Raw genomic sequence first — 23,207 nt, 5'->3', positions numbered from 1 at the left:
AGGATGAAAGCAGGCAGTTTACTACAGATGTGGTGTCTTCCTTAGCTATTCTTTCAGCAAGCATCAGGCCCTTATACCCAATGCCTGGATGCTGGGATGCACTAGTTTTGCTTGAAGTATCTCCAAGAGACACCTCCAGGTATAAAACCTATATTTTAATGCAATATTAAAAAAAACTATATATTTATAGTGCAATATTTAAAAACTATATATTTTAACCTGTATTTTAAATGCAAAAAAATTTTATTAATTTATCATTGCAGTTAAATGACCATTAAACAGAAACATCTGCCCCATGGCTCATCTGGAAAACTTTTTTGCTTTAAAACTTCCATAAGACACACATTCTCCTCCTCTCCTCTCCCCTGTGTGAGAGGTGGAAAGCTGCAATGCCCATGACAGCAGCTCCCAGGCAGCTGGGCTATTTGCTGCCTGCAGCCTTTCATGGCCTTTCACAGGCAGACAAATCCAGCAGCAGTGAAAGGTGCTGTAAACACCAAACACCAGCTCTGCTGCTTGCCATGCCCAGCAGAACACTTGGGTAAGTCAAGGCTCACAGCCTGAGCTGCAAAATGCAAGCAGCACTTTGAGTATCAGATATAGGATGAAATTCATAAATTCCTGTCTTATTCCTCATGATGGAACATGCTGACCTGAAAGTTAATAATGAAAAACAAAAATGAAAAGAAAGGGTCACAATGCATCCGTAGACCAACCAGAACTATTTTGTGCTAAAAATGCAGTAGAAACGAAAAGTTCAGTTCAGCCAATTTAATCTTTAAGAGTATTTAAAAGGTTTTTATGAAGAAGGTTTTATCATGCTGCAGTATCTGGGTGCTGACCACCACTCTCCAACCTTTTAAATCATTCTTGAGCCAACACCTCCAGAAAGTAAACACCAAACTTCACCTGCTGTGGCCTTTCCAACACACCTAGCTGTGAGAAAGCCTGTTCTTGTAGCCTCAAACTTTGTTCCAGAGCACTGTCCTTCAGAAAACCACCAATTTATCCATCAGTTCTGCACAAGGCAAACATGAGCAAGCCGAGGCAGCTTTAGCTTGGCCAGCCCACTCCAGTGATGGACTTCTTTCACAGCTGTGCACACAGAAGAGGAAAAAAATCCCCTGCTGGCAATTAACCTGGTGGTTCCAGTACTTCTTACACATTTTTGCCTCAAGGAAATGCAATTTGAGTATAACAAAGGCTTTCAAGAAAAGGGAAGTTCAGCTCCCAAGTCATCTATACTGTTTTCTCATGAAATTTCCCTCTGCAGCCACCCTGCTAATGAACATTATAAAATGAAAGGTACATGCCAGGTGGAGAAGTATGTTTTATCCTAGAAGGTTTATAACAGCAAGCCAAGACTATCACTTCATTGCTAAAATACAGCTGCCTGGGTAGCAGGACAGGTGGTATATTAAATAAACAGGAACTAGGTAGTGAAAACCTCTCTCAGAGGCTTCTGAACACTTTAAGATACCAAAGAAACATCAACCCCCATGAGAAACACTCACATACTGCCTGGAAAAGAACTCTGATCCTTTTACAGGATCGCTTTATCTTCAGAAGCCAATATAAGCCAAGAGAGATGAGGCTGAATGGTCTATTCATTCTGAGTTTTAAAGAAAACCTAACATCTCTCTTTTTCTAAAAAAGCACAGATGGTGCACTCTGCAGCACATTCTGACAGACAGAGGATATAATTTTATACTAATTTGTTCAGCAGCCATTCCAGTTTCAATGCTTTCTGTTTTTTAGCTTATTTTCACCTTTGCATCACCCTTCCTCTATGACAGCTCAGGCAACTGTGTGGTGAAAAATGGACTGGCAATCTAACACATTAAAATCTCAGGGGAAAAAGCCTGCATTAAACATTTCCACCAGCCAGATGACAGCCAGAGCTGGTGCTCCATGCAGTCACACAGACAATTATGGTGGCATCAACATCAGAACATCAACATCAGACTGCTGGGCAGTGCCTGAACCAAACCAAGCATCCCAAACATCACCCTTCTAAACCACAACCAGAGTTGGAGTTTATCAAACGCCTTGATTTTTTTAGCCCTAATTGACTGGTTACTTTGTATCTCTGTTCAAAAGCCAAACAATTTCAGTTGTACAACCCTATGGAAGCATAGGAAGGAAATACAGGGTTTGCCCTCCCTCAATGCCTTTTGTTCCTCTGTTTTGTTCCTCTTTTGTGCTCACAGGGGTCTCAGGTTGAGGGAAGAGACAAGGATCTGACTCCATGTTTCAGAAGGCTGATTTATTATTTTATGATATACATTACATTAAAACTGTACTAAAAGAATAAAGGATTTCATCACAAGGCCAGCTAAGAATAGAGTAGGAAGGAATGATAACAAAGGTTTGTGGCTCAGCTCTCTGTCTGAGCCAGCTGGGCTTTGATTGGCCATTAATTATAAACATCCAACATGGCCCAATCACAGCTGCACCTGTTGCATTCCACAGCAGCAGATAATCAATGTTTACATTTTGTTCCTGAGGCCTCCCAGCTTCTCAGGAGGAAAAATCCCAAGGAAAAGATTTTCCATAAAAGATGTCTGCAATCTTTCAGTCACCTCCTCTCTTTTGGAGTGTCACACCCCACCCTATCCCACTTCTTTTCATGCCAGCTGCATTGGATGTTATCAGTGTTGACACTGGCTGATAGAGAAAATATCACATTCCTGGAGCCCTAAAAAACCCCCAAGAATCAGCTGCTCAAGACTGGCACAACAACACATGTGCTGCAAGTTCTGCACTGAGCTGCAATGGGTGCTTTCCTTTGGCTGGACAGGCTCACTTGGGAGCTGGTAACACAGGGATGGTGAAAAGGGGTTTGGAAGAACCAGATCATGTGAAATCTTCCCCAGAACCTCACATGCCCTAAATCAAGAAGGCAAAACCACACAGAAAACCTCCCACCTGTAATTACTGTAATTCAGAGTACAGCTTATTCTCACCCTAATTTTTGAATAAATCTGCTAAGGCTGGTCAACTATCACACTTAAGAATTTTAGTTTGAGGTAAAGATCTCCATTTTCTCCCCAGAGAAAAAGTTTATATGAACAACTTAGTAACTAAGAAATCCCACTCCTTCACTTCTCAGTATGTTAGTGCCAAAACTAAGCAGTGCTCCAATTATACAGTCTGATATCCAAATCAAAGTGTGACTTGTCTTTTAGAAGTCTTTTCCAAGACTGAAAGTGGACAGCAAATTTATTTATACATTTATATGATATAAGTGACCTGGCTAATTATAATCCTTAGAAAATATTTTCTTTAAGGACAGTTTGAATACTCCTACTAAACAAAGCCCACACCCCAGGCAAGAGTTCAAAGCTACAGCCAAAAAGATGTGTTTTTGTTAGGAAATATAAGAACTTATTTAAAAAATAAAAAAAGAATGTGTGTTTAAATGGTTAAAGGTTTTCTGAATGAATGGGAATGAGGCTTTTCAGAGATCTGTGCAGGAAGCAATAAGAACAACAACTGTGGTATCCCTCTTTGATGTGTCTCCAGCTCCATTCAGAGCCTGTCCTGCTCCAGGCCATGCCAGAACAAAGGCTGGGTTGATTTCTAACCAGCCTTGAGCAGAATCAAAACCAAGTCACTACTTGAGCCACAGGAATTTATTTAAACTAACAGAGACAAGTAGTCATCTTCAAGTACAGATTTTTGATGCAGTATCATCTAAATACCAATGAGGACAGCATGGGTTAGAAACTTTTAAAACCCAAGTAGATACATTGAAAGAAACAAAACTAACCATACATAATGTATTGATCATCAGATCAGTGTAGAAGTTTATTTTATGACACATACCCTCCCAACAGGTGTTATGGGTTTATATGCAAGACCATGATGGCCAAAAACCAGGGTATTAACTAGTGACAAAATTTTCTCTAGTACTTCTGTTAGGATGAATCAACCCCTAGCCAAGGTTTCCCCTCCCTTCAAACCCCTTCCTCCTCACTCACTTCAGCTGAGTTAATTCACTCATCACTCCAAATTTGAAGCCAAACACTTTCCACTTCAATCCACAAGCTCTAATAATTCAATCAAGGCAATAAAAGGCAACAAGAACAACAAAACTATTCATGAAAGCACACATGAATTTAAGCAGAGGTAAGCCTCCTATCAGTGCCAGCAGAAGCCCCTATCAGAGCCAGCAGTGCCTTGGACACCAGGCTCTGATAACCTGGGAGCCAGGCTTGGCTCAAACCCAATTTTCTGGGGGACATCAGCAGCTCCCAGTGTCCCTGTGCCACCCTGCCATGCCCAGGGACAAAGCTTCACCAGCAGGAGCTGCAGCTGCTGGATGAAACTACAACACCACAAACATCAAGGAGCAAATACTGAAGTTAAATATGTCAATAGCACCCACTGTGGGATATTTAGAGCTCCCCTCCAGCCTCAGCTGTGCCAAAATTTGATAAAATAGCAATGTTATAGGTGATGGCTCTCACTGCTGGGGGATAACAGTACAGAAATGAGCCTGACCAAGGTGTATTTCACAGCTATCTTCATGACTTTTATGAAAACACCCTGCTCCCAAAAGGCAGATTAAATCTATCTACAACTTCTACTGATAATATTTTTAAAGACAACACTATAAACCCCAACTGTAAAATAGGCTGACATTCCTCTGTGTTTATTAAACAAAACTTTATCCATAAATTAATGTACTTCTATTAATATTTGCCATGCAGTTTAGACCAGCTACCAGATTTTAATTAAATTCTTCAGATTGTTCACCTAAAGTTTAATGCTTTCACATGACACACCACTAATTCTGAAGAACCAAAAGAAAAAAATTAGAAACACCATACAGGCAACTCTTAAAAGTTTGTATAACTCTGAAAACTTAGCAACTCTCCCTTCACTTCCAAACACCACAACTGACACTGATGATGCTTTCAATAATCTTATCTGCAATTACCATGAAGAGGAAATACTCGGCCCAATAAACAGGTAGAACTTCCTGCAGGATCAGCATTTTGGCACATAAATCAGGATTACTTAATCAGTATCAGCTATTATAAACACCTAGTAATGACCTAAAAAAATTATTTAATCAATCCCACATTTAAAAGGAAGGGAAAAATCTTGTTAGCAAGACCAGAGATATTATCCAACCTTTGACAACACAGGTAATAAAAATACCATCATGTTACTCCTGTTCTGACAGGGAGTGCTGACAGCCTGTTCCAGAGGCTTGCTGAGAGTACAGGTATAGCATCATTACTTCACTGCTGCAGAATTTTTATTCTCCCAAAACAAGTTTTAGCATGACATGAACCAAAGCAGTACAAAGAAAAGCACCCCCCAAGCTCCACATACACTTTTCTCATTTCAGTCCTCTGTAATCTCTCTATATATTCAAATTAGGCAGCCCCAATTTTTGTTTCAGTTTGCATTTCCCAAAGATATTAAATTATTCAATCCATTATTTGAGTGCATTCCTCTACCAGCAAGGATTTAATTACCTGTCTCTGCTGGAAGAGAAAGGACATTAATGTACAGCTGTGAATAAAGATTTGTTTATTTAATAACTGGACAACCTAACTTCTAGAGTTACTCACTCAAGAGGAATTCAAAAAACTTGAACCACAGGGGCTTTTTCCCCTCCAAGGTCAGAAGGATAAAATAATGAGACCTTGGAAACAAAGAAACCCCTCTGGTTCTTTTTCTTCCTCCCCATTTTCCTATGAATTAAACTGTGATCTAAGGCAACACTAGAACAGATTCACTGAATCCTTCATGACCTTGCCTTTACATCCAGAACACTCCAAAAATATTTTCAAGAACTAATATACAACTGCTACAGATTAGCACAAAAAGCATCACAAATCTCACATCTATGTAATTCTATGAGAGAGAATGAAAATAGATTTATTTACTGTTGTGACATCCTTGCTTCAGTTCTTCTGCTGCTTTCATCTTCTGCAACAAACAACTCCCAGGACCTCCCAGGTGCAAATCACACATCTAGAAACCCCACATTCTCTCAGCAAGGCTTTCCTGAGGTTGGGGACAGATGCCACACAAAGCAGCAGTGATCCCAGCTGAACTAGGAGGTGCTTTTTGCAGCAGAACTGAGAATGATGCTCCTTTGTTCCTCCCAGCACAAGCTTCCCTTACGTGACCTTATTCCTTCAAAGAAATAATCCATTGTCTCACACATCAGAGAATTCTCAGCTGTCTGATTTCCCCTCATTGAAGCTTTTCTCTCATTCCAGAGCCACTCTGATTGCAACAATGAGCCCTACTTAATGCAGATATGAAAATTTCCTTTGTCATGCAATGCAAAACCTTTGCAGCAAGCTGTCATCTCCAGACAAGACAATTACTGAATATCTGAACACCCTGCACAGAGCCTCAGAGCCAGAAATCCTCTTCATTTGACCTCTTAAACTTGATGACATGCACTTGGCATTTGATGAAGGTGCCACTTTTGACCATGTCAAACAGTTATTTCATGTAATGACTAGTAAGTCTTTCCAAATTTTCCCAAATGAGGGCCAGGAATAAAACCTCGGTTCACTTTTAATGCATTTCTGAAACAATGTGGGGCAGGAACCTGCACTATTTAATTCTTTAAAATTCTTTAAAATTCTTTAAAATTCTTTAAAATTCCAGGACAAAATGCAGTCCTGTGTTGTCCTACTCTGCTGGATTGCCTACAATCTGCCCAACTAGCCTGCAGGGAAATAGAGTTTGCTAATGCAATCATTCAAACCAGAAAAGAGCTAAAATAAAATAAATTCATTTAAATAAGCAGAGTTCAAGCATTTGAGAAGTTAGCATGTTCATTTATCAGTCCTGTAACACAGGGAGAGGATAAAATCCTACATCAGCAGAGCATTTGCAGCAGTTTCACTGATAAGGCAGCCTTTGCTTCTGAGACAAACCTGCACTGCTTTTTTAGATAAAGCTGCCACTTGCAGTAAAGCCTTTGTTCTTCACTTCAGAGGTTTTCACTGTGCACTCTGAACTCATCAGAAAGACAAAAACCTGTCCCTGAGAGCTCAGCAGTGCCTCGACTCCAGCAGATCCACTAGAGGGAGATCCTAAATTAAACAACCTCCAATTCTGCCAGCAGGCAGCAGAACAGCTGAGGATGCCAACTAAAAGATCAATGAGATTTTTAAAATATATGCAAGAGAAGGAGACCATGATTTAATTTTATTTTAAAAAGAGAGAGCCTTACCCAACAGCTGACTCGCAAACCAAAAGGATGTACACAACTTAATCTTTAATACCCCTCAGAAGTCATTTAGATTTCTGTGAACCCTTGCATAAAATTTAAAACTCATCTGCAGCTTTATGAATTTCTGAATAGTATGCTCAGCTAACATTAAAACTGCTTTCCTTTTATGAATAAAATACAACATGAAATAAGCAAGCTAATAAAAGAAATTGCCAAAATGAGAAAGCACAGCAGAAAATAAGGATACTGCAAGAATCTAACTTTAACTGGATGCAATTCTATAATAAAAGGGAATCTATCTATGTAGGATCTCTTTATTTTTATTTCAGTTGGAGGTTCTGTATGCCATTTTGGATACACTAGGAAACACAGCAATTTATTTAAACTAATAGAGACAAGTTGTCATCTTCAAGTACAGATTTTTGAAGCAGTATCATCCAAACACCAACAAGGACAGCATGGGTTAGAAATTTTTAAAATCCAAGCAGATACATTGAAAGAAACAAAACTAATCATATATAATGTATTGATCATCATATGTCAGTGTAAGTTTATTTTATGACACACACCCTCTCAACACCTTTTCAGAAAGAGTAATTTGTTTATAAAAGAGAGGCAGCTGCAATCCATTTCCTAAAATGAAGAGCTAATATTAGAGCCTCAGAGCCAGTGACCTGTCTAAGTAAATATTCATCTATTTCAGAGATCCTGGGGGAGGAACCTAACACCAAGGATTCATTTCTAGCTGCACTTTTAGGAAATTATACCAGCTACACAGAAGCAAAATTCACTGAGCTTTGAGCAAGGAGCACAATTAGTTGGATTATAAATTGCAAGCCACTTAGCAACCTATTGCCATTACTGAAGCAGCATGTTCAGAAAGATACTTCAGAAAAATTAAGTAATATCTAGATCAGACAGTGACAAACTTCCCAGCTGATAAAACTTGTTGACAGTAGTCTAACACAGAAACATGATGAACATTTATCTTTAAACATTGTCTGAAGTGAGATGAGGCTGAGAGAGCAATTCCCTGTGCCTTATCAGGAATTTTTTTTAGAAGCAGCAGTGCAAAACCGCTCATCTGCTGAAACAATGCTGATAATGTGAAGGTTTGGTTTCAATTCAGCTTGGTGGAAGCTAGAGCACCTATCTGTGGCACAGGTGACAGCTCATCTGAAACCACCACAGCCCCTGGCAGACAGCAGCCAGGGAAGAACAATTATCTCCTGTGCTCACCATTAGCTTGTGATGCAGCTAATTAATGCATTTTGACTTGTGCCTGCTGCTACCCACAAATTAAATTCACAACAAGGAGAAACAAAGTGACAATGCTGTAATTCAGAAGAAAACTTAAAGGTTAACCCAGTCACTTTCAAACATGGTTACAAACCTTAATTCGTGTCCAGCTCAGAACTGTTGAGAACAAACCAGAGGACCACAGCACTGTAGTCAGCAACCAGGCTGTGATAAGTCATGCACAGTTATGAAATTTTACAGTCAGAAAATTTTAGTTTTATCCAAGTCTTTACAAAGTGAAGTGGCATCTCTGTTTATAATAAAATTTCTACTACTGAGCAATATAAAGATGCAGCAGCCCATAAATACCTTGCATTAAGTAGCAAAAGAACAAGTCATTAGAGAAATTACAAGGCACAAAATTTAAAAAGGACACGCGGTCTAATTAAAACATGAGCAATGCCATGCCTGCCTATGTCATTTCAGCCTCTCTAGCAGCTCAGGTTCAGTGTTATGAGGAGTTAAACTGAACTACAAAAATGTGTATATGCCTATATACACACTGAAACACAAATTCTGCAAGTACAGGTAATGGGAAAGAACTTGAACCCCACAAATCTGTGGTAATTACCATCAATCAGGCTTTTTCATCAAAAGAGTACAAACCAACACTTCATGTGTTCCCAAATACTGGCTGGGAGAAGGTGATGAACAGTCAGAATGCATGGAAAGTTTACAGCTGAGTAACCCTTAGGGAAAGCAGAACTGAGGGATGTAGAAGAGAAAACACCCAGCTGAGAGGCAGGAGACTGGGAATCACAACTGGCTTATTTTAGCAGGCAAAAAGGAACCTCCTAACTCTAGCTACCACTTCTATTTTGGCCTCCTGTGTTGTGTAACAATGTAAGCACTGCAGAATTTATCATCCACAGCCTAGACAGATTAGTTTCAAAAGGTAAAAGTCTGGAAAGGACTACCAGAAAAAACACCAACTTGATAAAACCACCTTTTTTTGCTGTAGCTGAGACAGCCCTGGTATAGTTATCTACAGCCTCTCTTCCACACAAGAGAAAGAAAACTGGCACACAAGTACTATCTCTTGTTACACAGGCAATCTTGAAACTTTAATGAGGACAAAAGAATTCTATTTGGTTACAAGAACACAAAAGACTCTTAGTCTTTTAGAAGAACCTCCCTCTGTGTGTGTCACAGTGTTACACTGATCAATTTGCTGTAGAGCCTACCCAGAATGTGTTACAGATATCAGCAGAATACTGACAGCCAGGGATTTTTCCACCACTCTTTTAAAGCCTATGTCACCCTGAACTTCAAACAAATGAAATTACAAACCTGGTGTCTAAATTGTATGTGCTCATCTGAATGTTAACCCTGGATTCAAGGTTTTCGGAGCTGGTAAAAACTGCCAGAGAATTGCAAAGTTTGGAGGAAAAAAACCTTCACAATTTTTTAATAAACCTGTAACCAGTGAGAAGCAAAAATACCAACACACAATAGGAACCTGGATGTCTCTAGAAATCCTGAAAAGTATCTTCCTTATGCTTCTTGGGCAGGTCTTTTTGTTTTGCTTCCTTAAAAAAAAAAAAAAAAAAAAAAAAAAGGCAAAGCCAGCAGTTTCTGTATCTAATATAGAAATATGTAAATTTATTTACTTGCTAGGAAGTGCAATTACAGAGATGCCAGTTGAGTTGAGAAGCACTGTTAAGAAGCAGTAATTAGTCAGACAAAACATCCCAATAATTAAAACACCTAGAGGCCTATTTGTGATGGAAAACAAGACTTATAGACTTTTACACATAAACATTTGAATTTTTCTGTACTTGAGCAATCTTAGGGGAAGAAAATAAGTGAAGAGACTCTTACCAGCTTCCTGTGAATTTAATACTTCTAAGGCATGCATCATGGCACTTGCGAAGACGTTGGCATCTTCTTTGCTGCCAAAATTCAGACCATACACTTGCCTAGCATCACGCCACTGGTGGAAGGTCTGTGTAGCCTGATTGTACTTCAGCCCTTTTGGAATGGCACAATTTATTACCACCTGTAATCATAAAAAAAAAAAAGTTTACTTATGTTTAAAATTGCTGTTCCAGCAGAAGCTTCAGCTTGGTGTAGATTTTGTTCCTCCACCACACGGGTTAATTTGTGACCCATAATCTGTGAAACACAAGGCTGAAAGCACAAAACATTTCAATTTTAATTCCATCACTGTCTGTAATCAGTGGTGAGAATACACAAGGGGACTAATGAGATATTTTGTATCAACTTTTGTAGTTAAAGTGTTCTCACTTCAAAAGATGCAGCCACGTTTCCTAACAGCAATGCAATAACAACAGCAGCAGATTACTGAAACACACATCTGAAAAGCAGAAACTCCTTTTCCCATGAATTTCACAGGGTATTTGTTGGGTTTCTTTTTTAACCAAGTTATCACCTTCTCCCTGTGGCTGCTGCACCCCTTGGCTTGCAGGGCTTTCAGCAGCAGTTTGCTGGATTTGTACCACGGATCACAGGGTATCATTTTGCAAGGTTGCTGTGGCTCACACAAAAGATGAAAATTTGAGCTATTAGGGCAACCATTTACTACAAGCCATCCACTAAGAGGATCCCATTGCACTTGGATAACTATATCCTCTCACCTTTTTCTGCTGAATAATGGGACCAAAAACCCCCCAGATTTGCTCTCGGATGAATGCACAGAGACCATTTATTACTTGGAGTAAATATTTAGTAACAAATCACACAGGGGGTTACCAGCTTAGAACACAGGTGTGTAATAAATGACCAAAAACAGACCAAAAGAATTCTATTAAAGGCTGGGAGGGAGGGAAACAACTATTAGGAGCTTTTCTCAAACAAAATATTAGGTTTTAACCCCATCCCAAGTATTACATGGCAGAGCACATTTACAGACAGAGTGCTAATTTGCTATTTAATCACAAGCCAGTAACTTCATCAAGGAAATAAAGATGTAATCTCTGTTACTCCCTTCTCACTCTCTTTAAGTGCTAGATGATCAGCATTACTAAACATCAGAAGGTTTTTTGAACAAAATGACCTGGGGATATGAGACATCATGCATCCAAGTTTCCATGAGGTAGGAAGAGCTGAAAGAACTGCTGGTGTCTACCCAGGCTGCAGCTCACAGTGCAGAGTGGGGGAGAGAAGCTTTCAGGTTGCCACTTTGCCTTAAAAAGAACCAGATGACTTCTGTGTACACCACTAGCCTTTATAAATAGATATCTGTAGGAAGGAATGGCAAAAGGACTATTGCCTTGGGGCTATGCAAAGTGCTTAGTTCACAGGGAAAAAGCAATAAAAGCTCTGCTACTTCAGTTAAAAAACCACATTTTTTTTAATTGGCCCCATAATTTTGCTAAAGACTTAATAGTCTAAATTTTTCAGAGATTTCCTCACCTGATGATCCTGAATCTTCCTGCCCACTACTCTGAAAGTGTTGTTGCCTGTGTGATGATAGATGTGAACTCTGCTGAATCCAGTTGATCCTCCAGCTGGTACCCATTTCTTGTTGGCATCATCGTAGACCATGACAGCAGCTCGTGCTTGGCAGATACTCTGTTCACTGGTAATACACAAAGTGGAGGAAAAAATAAAATTACTTGTGGCAAAGCATCATCTTTCTGGTTAAGTTGTTTTCATTTAAAATGTTAAAGCAGTAGCCCTTGCAACTTGCTGAAATTCCACGTTTCTGAACACAAAACCACCAGACTTTGAGATTTTGCTTATAAGAGTTCATTCTGAAAAGCTGTGGTCCAGACAGACAGGCCTAACAACTAATAAAAGAGATCAAGAAGGTATTCACTTCTTCTTTTTGCACTTTCCCCCCTTACAGTTATTCTCCCCCTCCTTTTCCTTACCACCAGCCATGAATTTTCATTAAATGCCATAACCACGTACGAAGACCAAAGAATCTGGAGTTGCACAAGCTTCATACAATCTACCCTTCCCAGTGGAAATCACTGCTACAAGAAATGAGAATTGGAAGGCCCTTGCACCTTTTAACATATAGACAAGGAAACAAACACAGGGAATAAAGTCCAGCACAAAAAATTCATCAGCTCACAAATAAAACTCATTTTGGTTTTGACACATTTTACAACAGCTGACACCCAGATGTAATATTTTCTCCCTGAGAAAAGGTTCTACTGATCCCCAGAAAGTGCAAATTCATCAGGAGATTGCTATTGGTAGCTAATCCTGATTATGCCAGTCATCTGGAAGCTGAGCTACAGCCTGAAGTTAAAAAGGAGCACATCATAAACGTCATCATATAAGAAACACATGAAATCAGAGCATACCAGAAACAGTGTATTTATTAGGAGAGGAAAGGGTGATACCATCCATGCAGGTTCTCTTTGGGGGTAATGTCCAGATGCAGACAGGAAACCAAAATAGAAAGGAATGATTTCTTATCAGTAAGTCAGATTCTGTGAACACAGCACTCCAGCACATCCAGCATTATAGGAAGCACATGATGCCTGGCTTGCAAGGAATGTGGCCTAACATTTGGGAGACTGAGAAGGCTGAGGAGATGCAGGAAAGTAAAGGATTGTTTCTTTATATTCGATGGAAGAGGGAAAGGATGCCTCCCCCACTCATCTTGTTTTTTGTGATTTTTATTGGTTGGTTGGTTTGGGAAGGGGTGTGTGTGTTTGTTGGGTTTTTTTTCAAAAGACCATGCTGGACTTTTCAGTATCTTATTCACATCTCTTAATACAAGAAAATTCTTAATTACATCCAGCTGTTTTGTTACCTTCCAATCCCGACATTTTTGAGAAAACAGAATCAATTTCTATCACACTTTCCATGGCATTCTAACAATTCTAAAAGTGCTCAATACTGGGATGCTCTTTAGGGCTCATGGAGAAGAGAGAATACTGAGATCATGTCTCTCATGCACATGGCAGATTCATGATCAAATGAGGAAATAGGTTCTTAATTTTAAAAATGCAAGTGTTCTAAGCCCATCACCTATTCAACAACTAGATCAGAATGGGATTACAACCTTTAATTAGACCACTCTTTTCCTAGTTCAATTTAGGGAAAATAAAGTAATAATATACATAACTAAAGTGCTTCTTTTCTAAGCATAGTTTATAGCTTAGACTGGAAGGAGCACATTCAAAACATGAAGACTAAATGCAAAGAAAATAAACTTTGGTACAGCTTTTAGGCATTCTGCAGTCCCATTAAATATATACCACAGTGAAATACAGTTCACTCACTTGAGAAGAGGACAGTGCAAGAACCTACCGGATTTCTTTATTTTTAGATACTTTTGGCACACATCTCAAAGTTCAAACCTAGAAACATTCTGTACTGTTCACAAAGTACATGACAAACAGTAGTGGTTTTTCTAAAATGCCTGATAGTAAACTTGGAAAACTTCTGAAGCCATAATAAATTTTTGCTATATTTCAATTTGGATCAATCACAGGCATAATAAACCATAGGTGACAGGCCCAGATACTGATTTGGTTTGGAGAGTTCTTGCCAAAAAGTAACTTCTACTCAGTCATGTGCCAGACAGATTTAAAAAAAAAAAAAAAAAGATTCTATTAAAAATTGAGACTGTGATTCTAAGCTAATATGTTCCAATTATAACAAAGGTAGAAGCAGAGAGTGACTGAGTAATGGTACAGTGAGCAGGACAGACCATCAAATTTCAGGTGCTCTTATTCAGCCTAAGTTTATACAACTTTTTACATTATTTTATTTAGCATACAAAAAAATTTTAAAATAAAGAAGAAGAACCTATTCATTTAAGAACTATTCAGTATTCAAGTGGTACTCTTCACAAGTGCAAATAAGATGACCTTGAATTGAATTTCTAGCTTTTCTTTAACAACTGCTAAACTATTTTTAGTTCCACTTCTCAGACCATGTCTTACAACTGAAAATATTAACCAAGTCTAGATCTCTGCTTCATGTTCTATTTAAAACAGAAATTTTCATAACAGGGAATTAGTCCTATCCATATAAAAATATGAGATGATTCATAAACTTTTAAAAATGACAACTACAAACCATTTCCAGCTGACCTTTTCAATCACTATATAATAAACCTTCTGCCTTCACTTCATACAAATCCTGTAACTAAAATTTCAGTGTTCCAAGTGTCTAATTTTCATATCCAGGTATCAATCTGAAGGTGACATGCTCCCCTCCTGCCAACAGCTCCCACCACACAGCACTTTGTTTATCAGACTGCAAGAGTAAGATGGAAAAATGAAAGAAAGAAAAGATCCCCATCAGAAAGAAATGAAACCATCACAGGATGCTAGCCTATTTCCAGGGTTCAATAATTATCAGGTGAAAGGGTGATTTATTCCATTACTCTCTCTTAGTAATAAGCTCTCTAAAATGAAGAAAAAAAGGAAAGCATGGAGGCATGAGCTTTTGTGAAAAGAATCTTTAGTTCTGCTCTGCAATGGCAATTTGATAGTTTAGCATCTGAATATTGTATATTGTACATTATAATTAGACACTATAAAGTATTTAAAAATGCTAAAGGAAAGTATACTAGAAACCCATTAACTTCAAAGGGTTACACCAAATCAAAAATCCACACTGTTAGCTCATGACTATCTTTGACAGGTCTAATGAAAAATACAGTTTAAGGTTGTTTTCTGAAGATCCATCTTTTTCTAGGAAAATTCTGACTTTAACATACACATTGTTACTAGAACCTGAACCAGCCTCTTGTATCCAAATATATATGAACTCCTGCAAAAGAGCAAGAGCCAAGTGAATAAGAATGGTATCATTTATTGTATTTCTTGCTTTTCCTACTTCCCTGCTGTACTTGTGTTAGGGAACAGATTTTCACCCATATTAGTATTTATAAATGAGCTCTTCACAGTCCCCAGGCTTTGCTGTGACACATGTGTCCCTTACATGACCTGTGCTAGGATGGCTTCCTTCATTCACTGCACCAGAATCACTTGGGTCTGATCACAAATGCAGATTTTTTTACACTGGTGGCAAATAAACAAATTGTCTCCAGCTATGTTGCAAGAGAAAAATGCCATGTCATCAGGCCTTCAAAAGCACCCTACTGGGTTTACTTGCCTATCTACAAATTTTCCTCTTCCTGGTGGGGTGTAATGGTTCCAGAAACCATTAGACTTGGATTGGCCTGCACCTTTTCAATGTGTGAGTTGATTAGGGGATGTGGGAGATTGAGCATCTCCAGCTTCACATGCTACTGCCAAAACACACAGCTGCTCCAAGAACTGATTGCTGGATTATTAGCAGTGTGCTGGGGAACTACAGTGAAATATTAACAAAGAAAAACTGAGAATTCAGTATGTTCCCAAGTCAACTTACTAAACCAAGTCTATGAAATTATTTGCAGAAAACAGAAAATTCATACGAGGGAACATTCATGCAAAAAAAGTGCTTACCAAACCTTAGGAGACAAAGTGTACAAAGCTCTCTTCCCAGAATGTAAAGCTTGACAAATAGCTGGATAAATATATGTTAGGAGGAGTTATTCTCCAGACAAAGATGCAAGGCTCTGATTGTTGAAGCCAGCCATTATTCTGGGTAAGTCCACCTACAGCAATACCATATAAAGCCAACGACAGGGTGGCTGGTTTTTATTTGGGGTGGAAGAGTGGGGGGAGGTCTGGCACTCAAAAGGCTCACACAAAAAACCACAGTAGTAATGAATCATAAGTATAAGATTATTCTTATGGGAGAATATACTTTCCTCCTCCAGTGATGAGATCATACAAAAAGCTCAAAAACCATAGCAAACTGAACCCTGGCAGACATCATTCTCTTGCCCAGATGGAATGTGTTCATTCTTTCACATCCCAAGTTCTTAAGCTGAATGCACAGTGACACCAATCCAGTCTGCTGACCTAAGCCTTATTTTTTTTCTCCCTCTCCACAAGAAGTGGATGCTTGGTTTTCCTCCCTCAAGAAGTAAAAAGGATAAACATACTTCAAGGACCAAACTCATATGAAACAGCACAATTGCAGCCACAGAAAAGGTCATTTAACTATACTAATAAAAGCTGTGACAGTTCTGATGCTCAACCTTTGCTATTTTTGTCAGTAATGTAACAATGAGGGGTTTGAAAAATTATATCCCATTACCACTGCCTCTGGTGATTCAGGTTGGTTTTTTTTTTCCCTGCTATGTTCTCAATTTACAGAGACATAACAACATGTTCTTAAAATGTGCAGTCTTTGCAGGGCAGAAGGAATGGGAAGAGACACTGATTCATCAAACGCCTGTTTAGGATTTTCAAACCATGTGGCACAAAGCTAGAAAGAAACTCTAAACATTTCCAATTCTAACATCTTAAAAATACACATTTTTGAAAAGCAGCTAAATGCTGGTGGAGATATAAAGTTCTCTATCTTAGTGGTGGTGTTTTGCAAGGTAATTTTTCCTGCTTGTTCCTAAATCCCAACTGGCACATCACAGTGGAAATGTGTGTTCTCTGTTTAGCTATTAAGAAGTTAAAACCCAAAACCTAAAAAATTCCCATGTATACTGTACCACTACTTTCTATTAACTAAATCAGACACTCTAGACAAAGTTGCCATGTATTCTAAGTTGCTCATCTGGCTTTACAGTTAGGCTATTTTTTAGCATCTTGAAGTTAACACAGAAATATTTCCTATGCCCTCAAATATGCTCCAGACTGAACTCAATTACACAGCTTAATATTTATTTTTTGGGAGCAGGGGAAAGGGCTTGGCTTTGTTGATGGAGGTGATGTGAGTGAGGAGAGGGGAAGAACTTTGGATTACTTTAGGTTTTTAACTCATAATCAGCTGCCTTAATTTTATTCATTTCTTGAACTTTAGCACTTCAGCCAGAAGGCCATCTCAGAGGGGGCTGAGTATAACAATTCTTCTCCTCCTTCTGCCAACAAGACATCATGGGAAAATATAGACCTTTAGGGCTCTGCAGAGGTGAACACAGCAGTTCAATAAGTCAAGTTTCTCTAACTCATCCTCAGCTGGAAAGGAAGAATCTCAACTTTCCCTGCATTACTAAACATGGTGCTGCAAGGGAAAATCACATGCTTGGTACAGCAGCAGGAACTGAGCTGTGCTGTGCACTTGTGCCCAACTTCAAATGATGCAGCTTGCCCACCCCAACACTTCAGCCAGGACAGAATTCACTTGCTATTTAGGTTTTAAAAGAAGATTCAGTTAGGAGCAGCTGATTCATCTGACCTGCTTCCATGCAGATTCTTCTCCAGACACTACAACCCCCCTTGCTGATTCCTTCCAGCAGATCCAACTCAAACAAGAGAGCCTGCTGGAACAGGAGGTGAATGCAGAGGGAAAAATCCCAGATTGCTTCACTAGCAGCTCTCCTGTGCTTGCCTGTGCCTGGGAAACTTTTGATTGATAACTGAGAGATTCATTCATCTCTCCCACTTTTCCGTCTCTGATAAGCCAGAGATTCATTCATCTCTCCCACTTTTTCTTCTCATGAATTACTCAGAATACAGATTAGCTGCAACATCAGAAACCAGCAGAAAATCCTGCATGGAAAGTCCCAACTAGAAATAACACTAGTACTGCTGAGAAGCAGGGGAAACTGAATCATTTGGATTAATATTTGGCAAAGGAAAGGTGCTTTGCTCTTGGCACAGGGTTCTGTAACACTCCCGAGTTTTAGTTGGTACACAGTTTGCTGAGGACAAACTTTCTTTGCTCAATGAACACCTTCCACTGAAAGAAAATTGGTTTTCATCTTATGCATAAAAGCATTTAACATTAATTTAGGAGAAGCCTGCTGTCAGAGCCAGAAAAGTCTCATAAATTTCTCTTGCTGCTATAAATCTGTTCCTTGATGATTTTGCATTTGTAGCTTGTTCCACAGCAGCAGGTGAATATCAAACAGCTGAAAGAAATCATTGCAGGACTTTCAGGCAGAAAGAGAAATATTATTTAGAACAGCAGGTTGATGTCAAGTGAAAGCCTACATTTCACACAGAACTCCCAAATTAAAGCCCAAAGGAATTTTCTTTACCCAAACATTTCACATATTCATGTATTTCATGTTTTTATGCAATGGACAAAGCAATTTTGTGTTGGCAATTCAATATTGTCTCCAGGTTTGTCATATGCTGGTTCACATAAAAATTCACCTATTCTCTCGAAGGAAATCAGAAATAACTAGGAGAGAACACAAGTCAAACTAATAAACACTGACTCTACAGAGACAAACCTTTAAAAAAACCCAGAAGTATAAATAGGAATTAAGAACAGACTGAAAAACTGGATTTTGAGTAGCATGAAACTAGTTGTATTAACAATGGCTAGCTATATATAAAATAATATAGTGTGAGATTAATAAAATATACATATGCGACTAATTTTAGCTACGCTTAAATTCAAAAATACTCTCTGAAGTCCAACCAAAGATGATATTAAGATACTTCACTTCTCAGCTCTCATTTAAACAGAATGTGTAGTTACCCAAAACCAGATACCAGTTTTGTAAGAGAAACAGACACTAAAATCCTTTCATACACAAAGGTAAAGGTGTTTTTTAAACAATTCCTTCAGCAGACAGAAGGAATAACCATTTGCTGTCTTCTTCCTTTAAAAAGTACAGAATTCTGAACTTTCACCATCCATCATTCCAAGCTTGAGACAGAGAAGAATATATGCTAGAATTGCATATATACTGGAATTTTATACACAGATTTGGTCTTTGCCTTGTATGCAAACTTGGTGGTAACTTTATGGAAATACTTTATTAGAAGCCTTCATTATTTTAGCTTGGAGGTAAGATTTTCAATTAAACAACCTGCAAGAGACAAGAGCAGCATTTTCCCACTTCCTTCCACTATTTTCTATATCTTTTCATCCCACAGAGAATCACGATGATATTTTTTTCCAATAAATATTTCCAACAGATGTTTTGAAAAAAAATCAGGACTATACAGAGGTCAAGGATTTCATTAAAACACATTTACACTGACAGGGGAAATCTTTCTAGCCATTATTTTTATACTGGTAAAATAAAGTCCTGCATTTAGACTCCACAGAACCATGAAATAAGATAATTCAGTTTATGCTTGCTCCACGCACTCATCCATATCCTTGTTTTCTTTTATCCTCTTACACAGGGGTGTTCCCTTAGACATGGCATTTTTGGTAATTTACCCTGATTTTTTTGCTGAAAATATTACATTGTTATAATCAAATCCATTTTTCCACTGATTTTTCAAACATGTTTCTTCAGGGCATTTACCACTTTGCTTGCACTAAAAGGCAGTGCAGAATCCATGCAGAAACTGAAGCAGATTCAATTCTGTGGCACCACAAGCCAAAGGTTTTGCCACAGTAAAGGCTAATTCTGCCTGGGTACTGATTTTACTCAACACTACAACAGGAGCAGAGATTCCTACCATGACCTTTCACCCATCTCAAGAGAGATTTTTATCAAAAATCAATTTCTTGCTTTGTCTCTGTTGTCAAAGCTAATGGACAAAAATCTCTAGAGCAAAATCTGGGAATGAAGCAACCTGCAAGGACCAGGGTACCCTGTAATTGAACAAAGCTATCAACCATAAAAATCAGAATCTTTACTGAATAGGAGACATCATGATGGATTGAAAAGTTCAAAGCTTTTAACCTGAAGGCCTTAAAAGACCAGGACCAAAAGCTAGCCAGACATATTAGTTCTTCCCTACAAACAGTCTGTTTTTTGAGGGTTTGTTGCCTTCTTTGCTGCAATTCCATGAATCTGAGCCCAACATATTGTGGAAAACCTTTCTAAGCAGGCATGAAAAACAACATCTCCAACAACCAGACTGACAACTGATGACTTCCTGTGAAAAACCACTTCACATCCATATATTTCCTATGTTCTATACATATTTTAACAAAAAAGTGACCTTCTTCTGTTATTTCCTACGCTTCTGACACATGGTACAAATCACAGCTTTCAGAGCCCAGATTCTCCAGGCAATCCCAGCTCCTGAACGTGCTGCAACAGAATCCACCATTACATTACCAGCAGCACAGATCATGTAACTCATTTTACTTTGAGATAACCAATGCCCAGCTCCTCTTGAACAGCAAGAAAGCAGCATTTTAACATCACCTATTTAATATAAGGGCAGCCTCTGATGTAGAGAGCTGTGTAAAGGGAAGGTGGCTGATCTCTGAGCGACACGTTCCAGCCCCAGTGTTAACATATGAATATGCAAGTCATGGTTCATTACAAAAAGATTCATTACAAGAAGGAATTGTCTTCCTAAAATTTAATTTCACCTGGAAGAAAAACAACCCACCAGCATATTTTGTTAATTTTTTTTAATTTGTTAACTTGCTTTTAAACACCAGGCTGACATTGAGTGTAGGGCAGGTTGGATTGGGTCTAGAGGAAAGTGGCTGTGCCCATGGCACAGGGGTTGGAAATGGGTGATCTTTGAGGTCCCTTCCAACCCAAACCTTCTATGGTTTTATGGCTTAATCATGCAAATGTGAGCAGCAAAGTACAAGAAAAGGCTAAATACAATTGCCTTGGCCTCAAAACCAAGTTTGGTCCCAGAGTTTCCAGGTTTCCATGAGTATTGCATTAGAGGGAAATAAAGTTGGGGCTCCAGAATGATACACTGGATACACAGAGTCCATCCACCTGAACAGCAAGCACCAAACACAGGTGAAGGTGCCATGTGGTGACACCATGAAGGTGCCATGTGGTGACACCATGAGGCCACTCTAACAGCTCTACAGGGCAATCAAGAGAAGCTCCTGACAGCTTGAAAAAGACAAATGTCATGACCATGCTCCAGCAGAACAAGAACCAAGGCTTGGGGAGCCAGAGGCTCAGAGGGCTGCAGGCAGCAGTTTGACATCTCCCTGGTGAAGTGTCACTAGAGCATTTCTCAGGGGGATCAGCACCACCACAATGCTGTTTAATGTGTCTATCAGCAGGAAAATGGGATGTGATGAAACTTCAGCAAGTCTGTGGATGCATTTCTGTAAATTGGGATAGACTGGTATGGTGTTCAGAGGTTTCTCAGCAGGCTGGAGAAATCAGGCGACAGAAACTTCAAGAAATCTGGAGGCAAGGGCTTCAAACTGGCACCCAGGACAAAATAACCTCAATGATGTAAAAAGTGATTGTTCCCCTCTATTCAGACTGCATCTGGCACATTGTGCCCAATTTTGGGCTCCCCAGTGGAAGAAACAACTTGGACAAATTGGAGCAAATCAAAGAGAAAGCCATTAATGGGGCTAGAGGAAAAGATGCACTGGGAGTGGCTTCACAGCTGTGCTAGGAACATAATGGCCACTCTCAACTACTCAACAGGGAATTACAGGGAACAAGAGTCACAATCTTCTCAGAAGTGCACTACAGAAAGGTGGGAGATAAAAGTGCAGAATAGGAGCTTTTAGCCAGGCACAGAGAGCTGCACCAAGAAATCAGTGAAATACTGGGAGAGGCTGCCCAGAGGAGCTGTGGAATCTCCATCCCTTGAGACGTCAAAATTCAACCCAGCAAAGGTGATGGGAGCAGATGAACCCCAAGAACTCCCACCTTGACTAAGAGAGTGTGTGGCTTGAGAAGAAATAAAATTCTTTGAGAACACCCCACTGAACTGCAGATACACAAGTACTTTATTTGTGATAATTTCTGCCTTAGCACCTCATTTTATTGGAATGCTCTTCCCAAAAATAACAACATGCATTTCACACTTGAAGTTTCAAGCAGCCTCTCCTTCTGTAGCCTTTAAATGAAGATCTTAGAGACTGCTGGTGGTTCTAATATTCAAAGCCTAAAAGTAAGAGGTTTAAATAAACAACATAGTATTTATATCACTGATGTGTACTACCAAATAAATGTCAGAATAGTTAATAATAAGCAATAATTTCTTTCACACTCTCCTCCCAACAAAACACCTAAGATTGATTCATGAATTTCTGACATCTCTTAACAAGACTGTACTACAAAATACTTCAACTATAAACAGAGCTCTTGACAATCCTGTCCTCATTTCCTAGGGCACCAGGATAAGGCAAAGTTCTGGGCCTTATTCAAGCAGCTCAAAACAAAGGAATCCTTAAGCAACCCAAGACCTGTCACAGTGTAGTAAGCAAACACTGATGTGTAAAAATTACCCCAGTTACAACAGCTTCCTTGTACAGGAAAATCTAATGAGCATCCTTATGTTGTGCATTCAGTAGAGATGTTTATGATAATGTGTAGAACAAAGGAATACTAAATTTCCACTTAAATGCCTCTCCATTGTAGAGGTCTGCTCTCCTCTTTGAGCACAGGTTTCCACATACAGATTTCACAAATCAAGGAGAGCTTATCATCATCAAGTTGACACAATCTGGAAGCATTCTGCTTTCACTTCAATTATGGGTTATTTACATTTGCCATTGAATGCAGTCAAAGTTAGCACCTATATTGAAACATGAATTCAATTTTCCTGCCAAACTACTGCACTTACTCATGGAACAGCACATTTTTCTTGTACTCTCCTCTTCTTTGATCCAAATTACTTTTTGGCAAGGCTAAGTCAGTCTTATTTGAATAAGACTCTGATTTCTTTCCCACATCATTTTATCTCTCAATATCACTTTTTGAACTACTCTTTTTTCACTCCTCCTATACCCTACATATTAGTAATTTCCTTCCTGACGTGGCTGCTCACACAGCTACTTCAGAAGCTCTTCTTCCAAGTCTGACTGCAAGTCAGTCAAGGTTTTA

At 39.0% G+C, this 23,207-nt stretch overlaps 1 protein-coding gene across 8 annotated transcripts in view; it reads right to left on the bottom strand.

Moving 5' to 3' along the window:
• The window catches only part of ENAH (ENAH actin regulator), an 89,916-nt gene that overhangs the window by 34,028 nt on the left and 32,681 nt on the right, over positions 1–23,207 (bottom strand). For 7 of the 8 annotated variants that reach the window (XM_058019987.1, XM_058019989.1, XM_058019991.1 and 4 more), the window contains exons 2-3: positions 11,891–12,056; positions 10,337–10,514 (exon numbers count right to left, since the gene is read on the bottom strand). In XM_058019987.1, coding sequence (XP_057875970.1) covers positions 10,337–10,514; positions 11,891–12,056 — 344 coding nt within the window. Of the gene's footprint in view, positions 1–5,906; positions 5,979–10,336; positions 10,515–11,890; positions 12,057–23,207 lie in introns of those variants that run through there. The other variant, XM_058019990.1, reaches the window with a different exon arrangement.

This window comes from Melospiza georgiana, chromosome 3 (assembly GCF_028018845.1).
Source record: "Melospiza georgiana isolate bMelGeo1 chromosome 3, bMelGeo1.pri, whole genome shotgun sequence".
Taxonomy (NCBI): Eukaryota; Metazoa; Chordata; class Aves; order Passeriformes; family Passerellidae; genus Melospiza; species Melospiza georgiana.
Note: the sequence above shows the minus strand (reverse complement) of the source record. Positions and strands in the feature narration are given on the sequence as shown.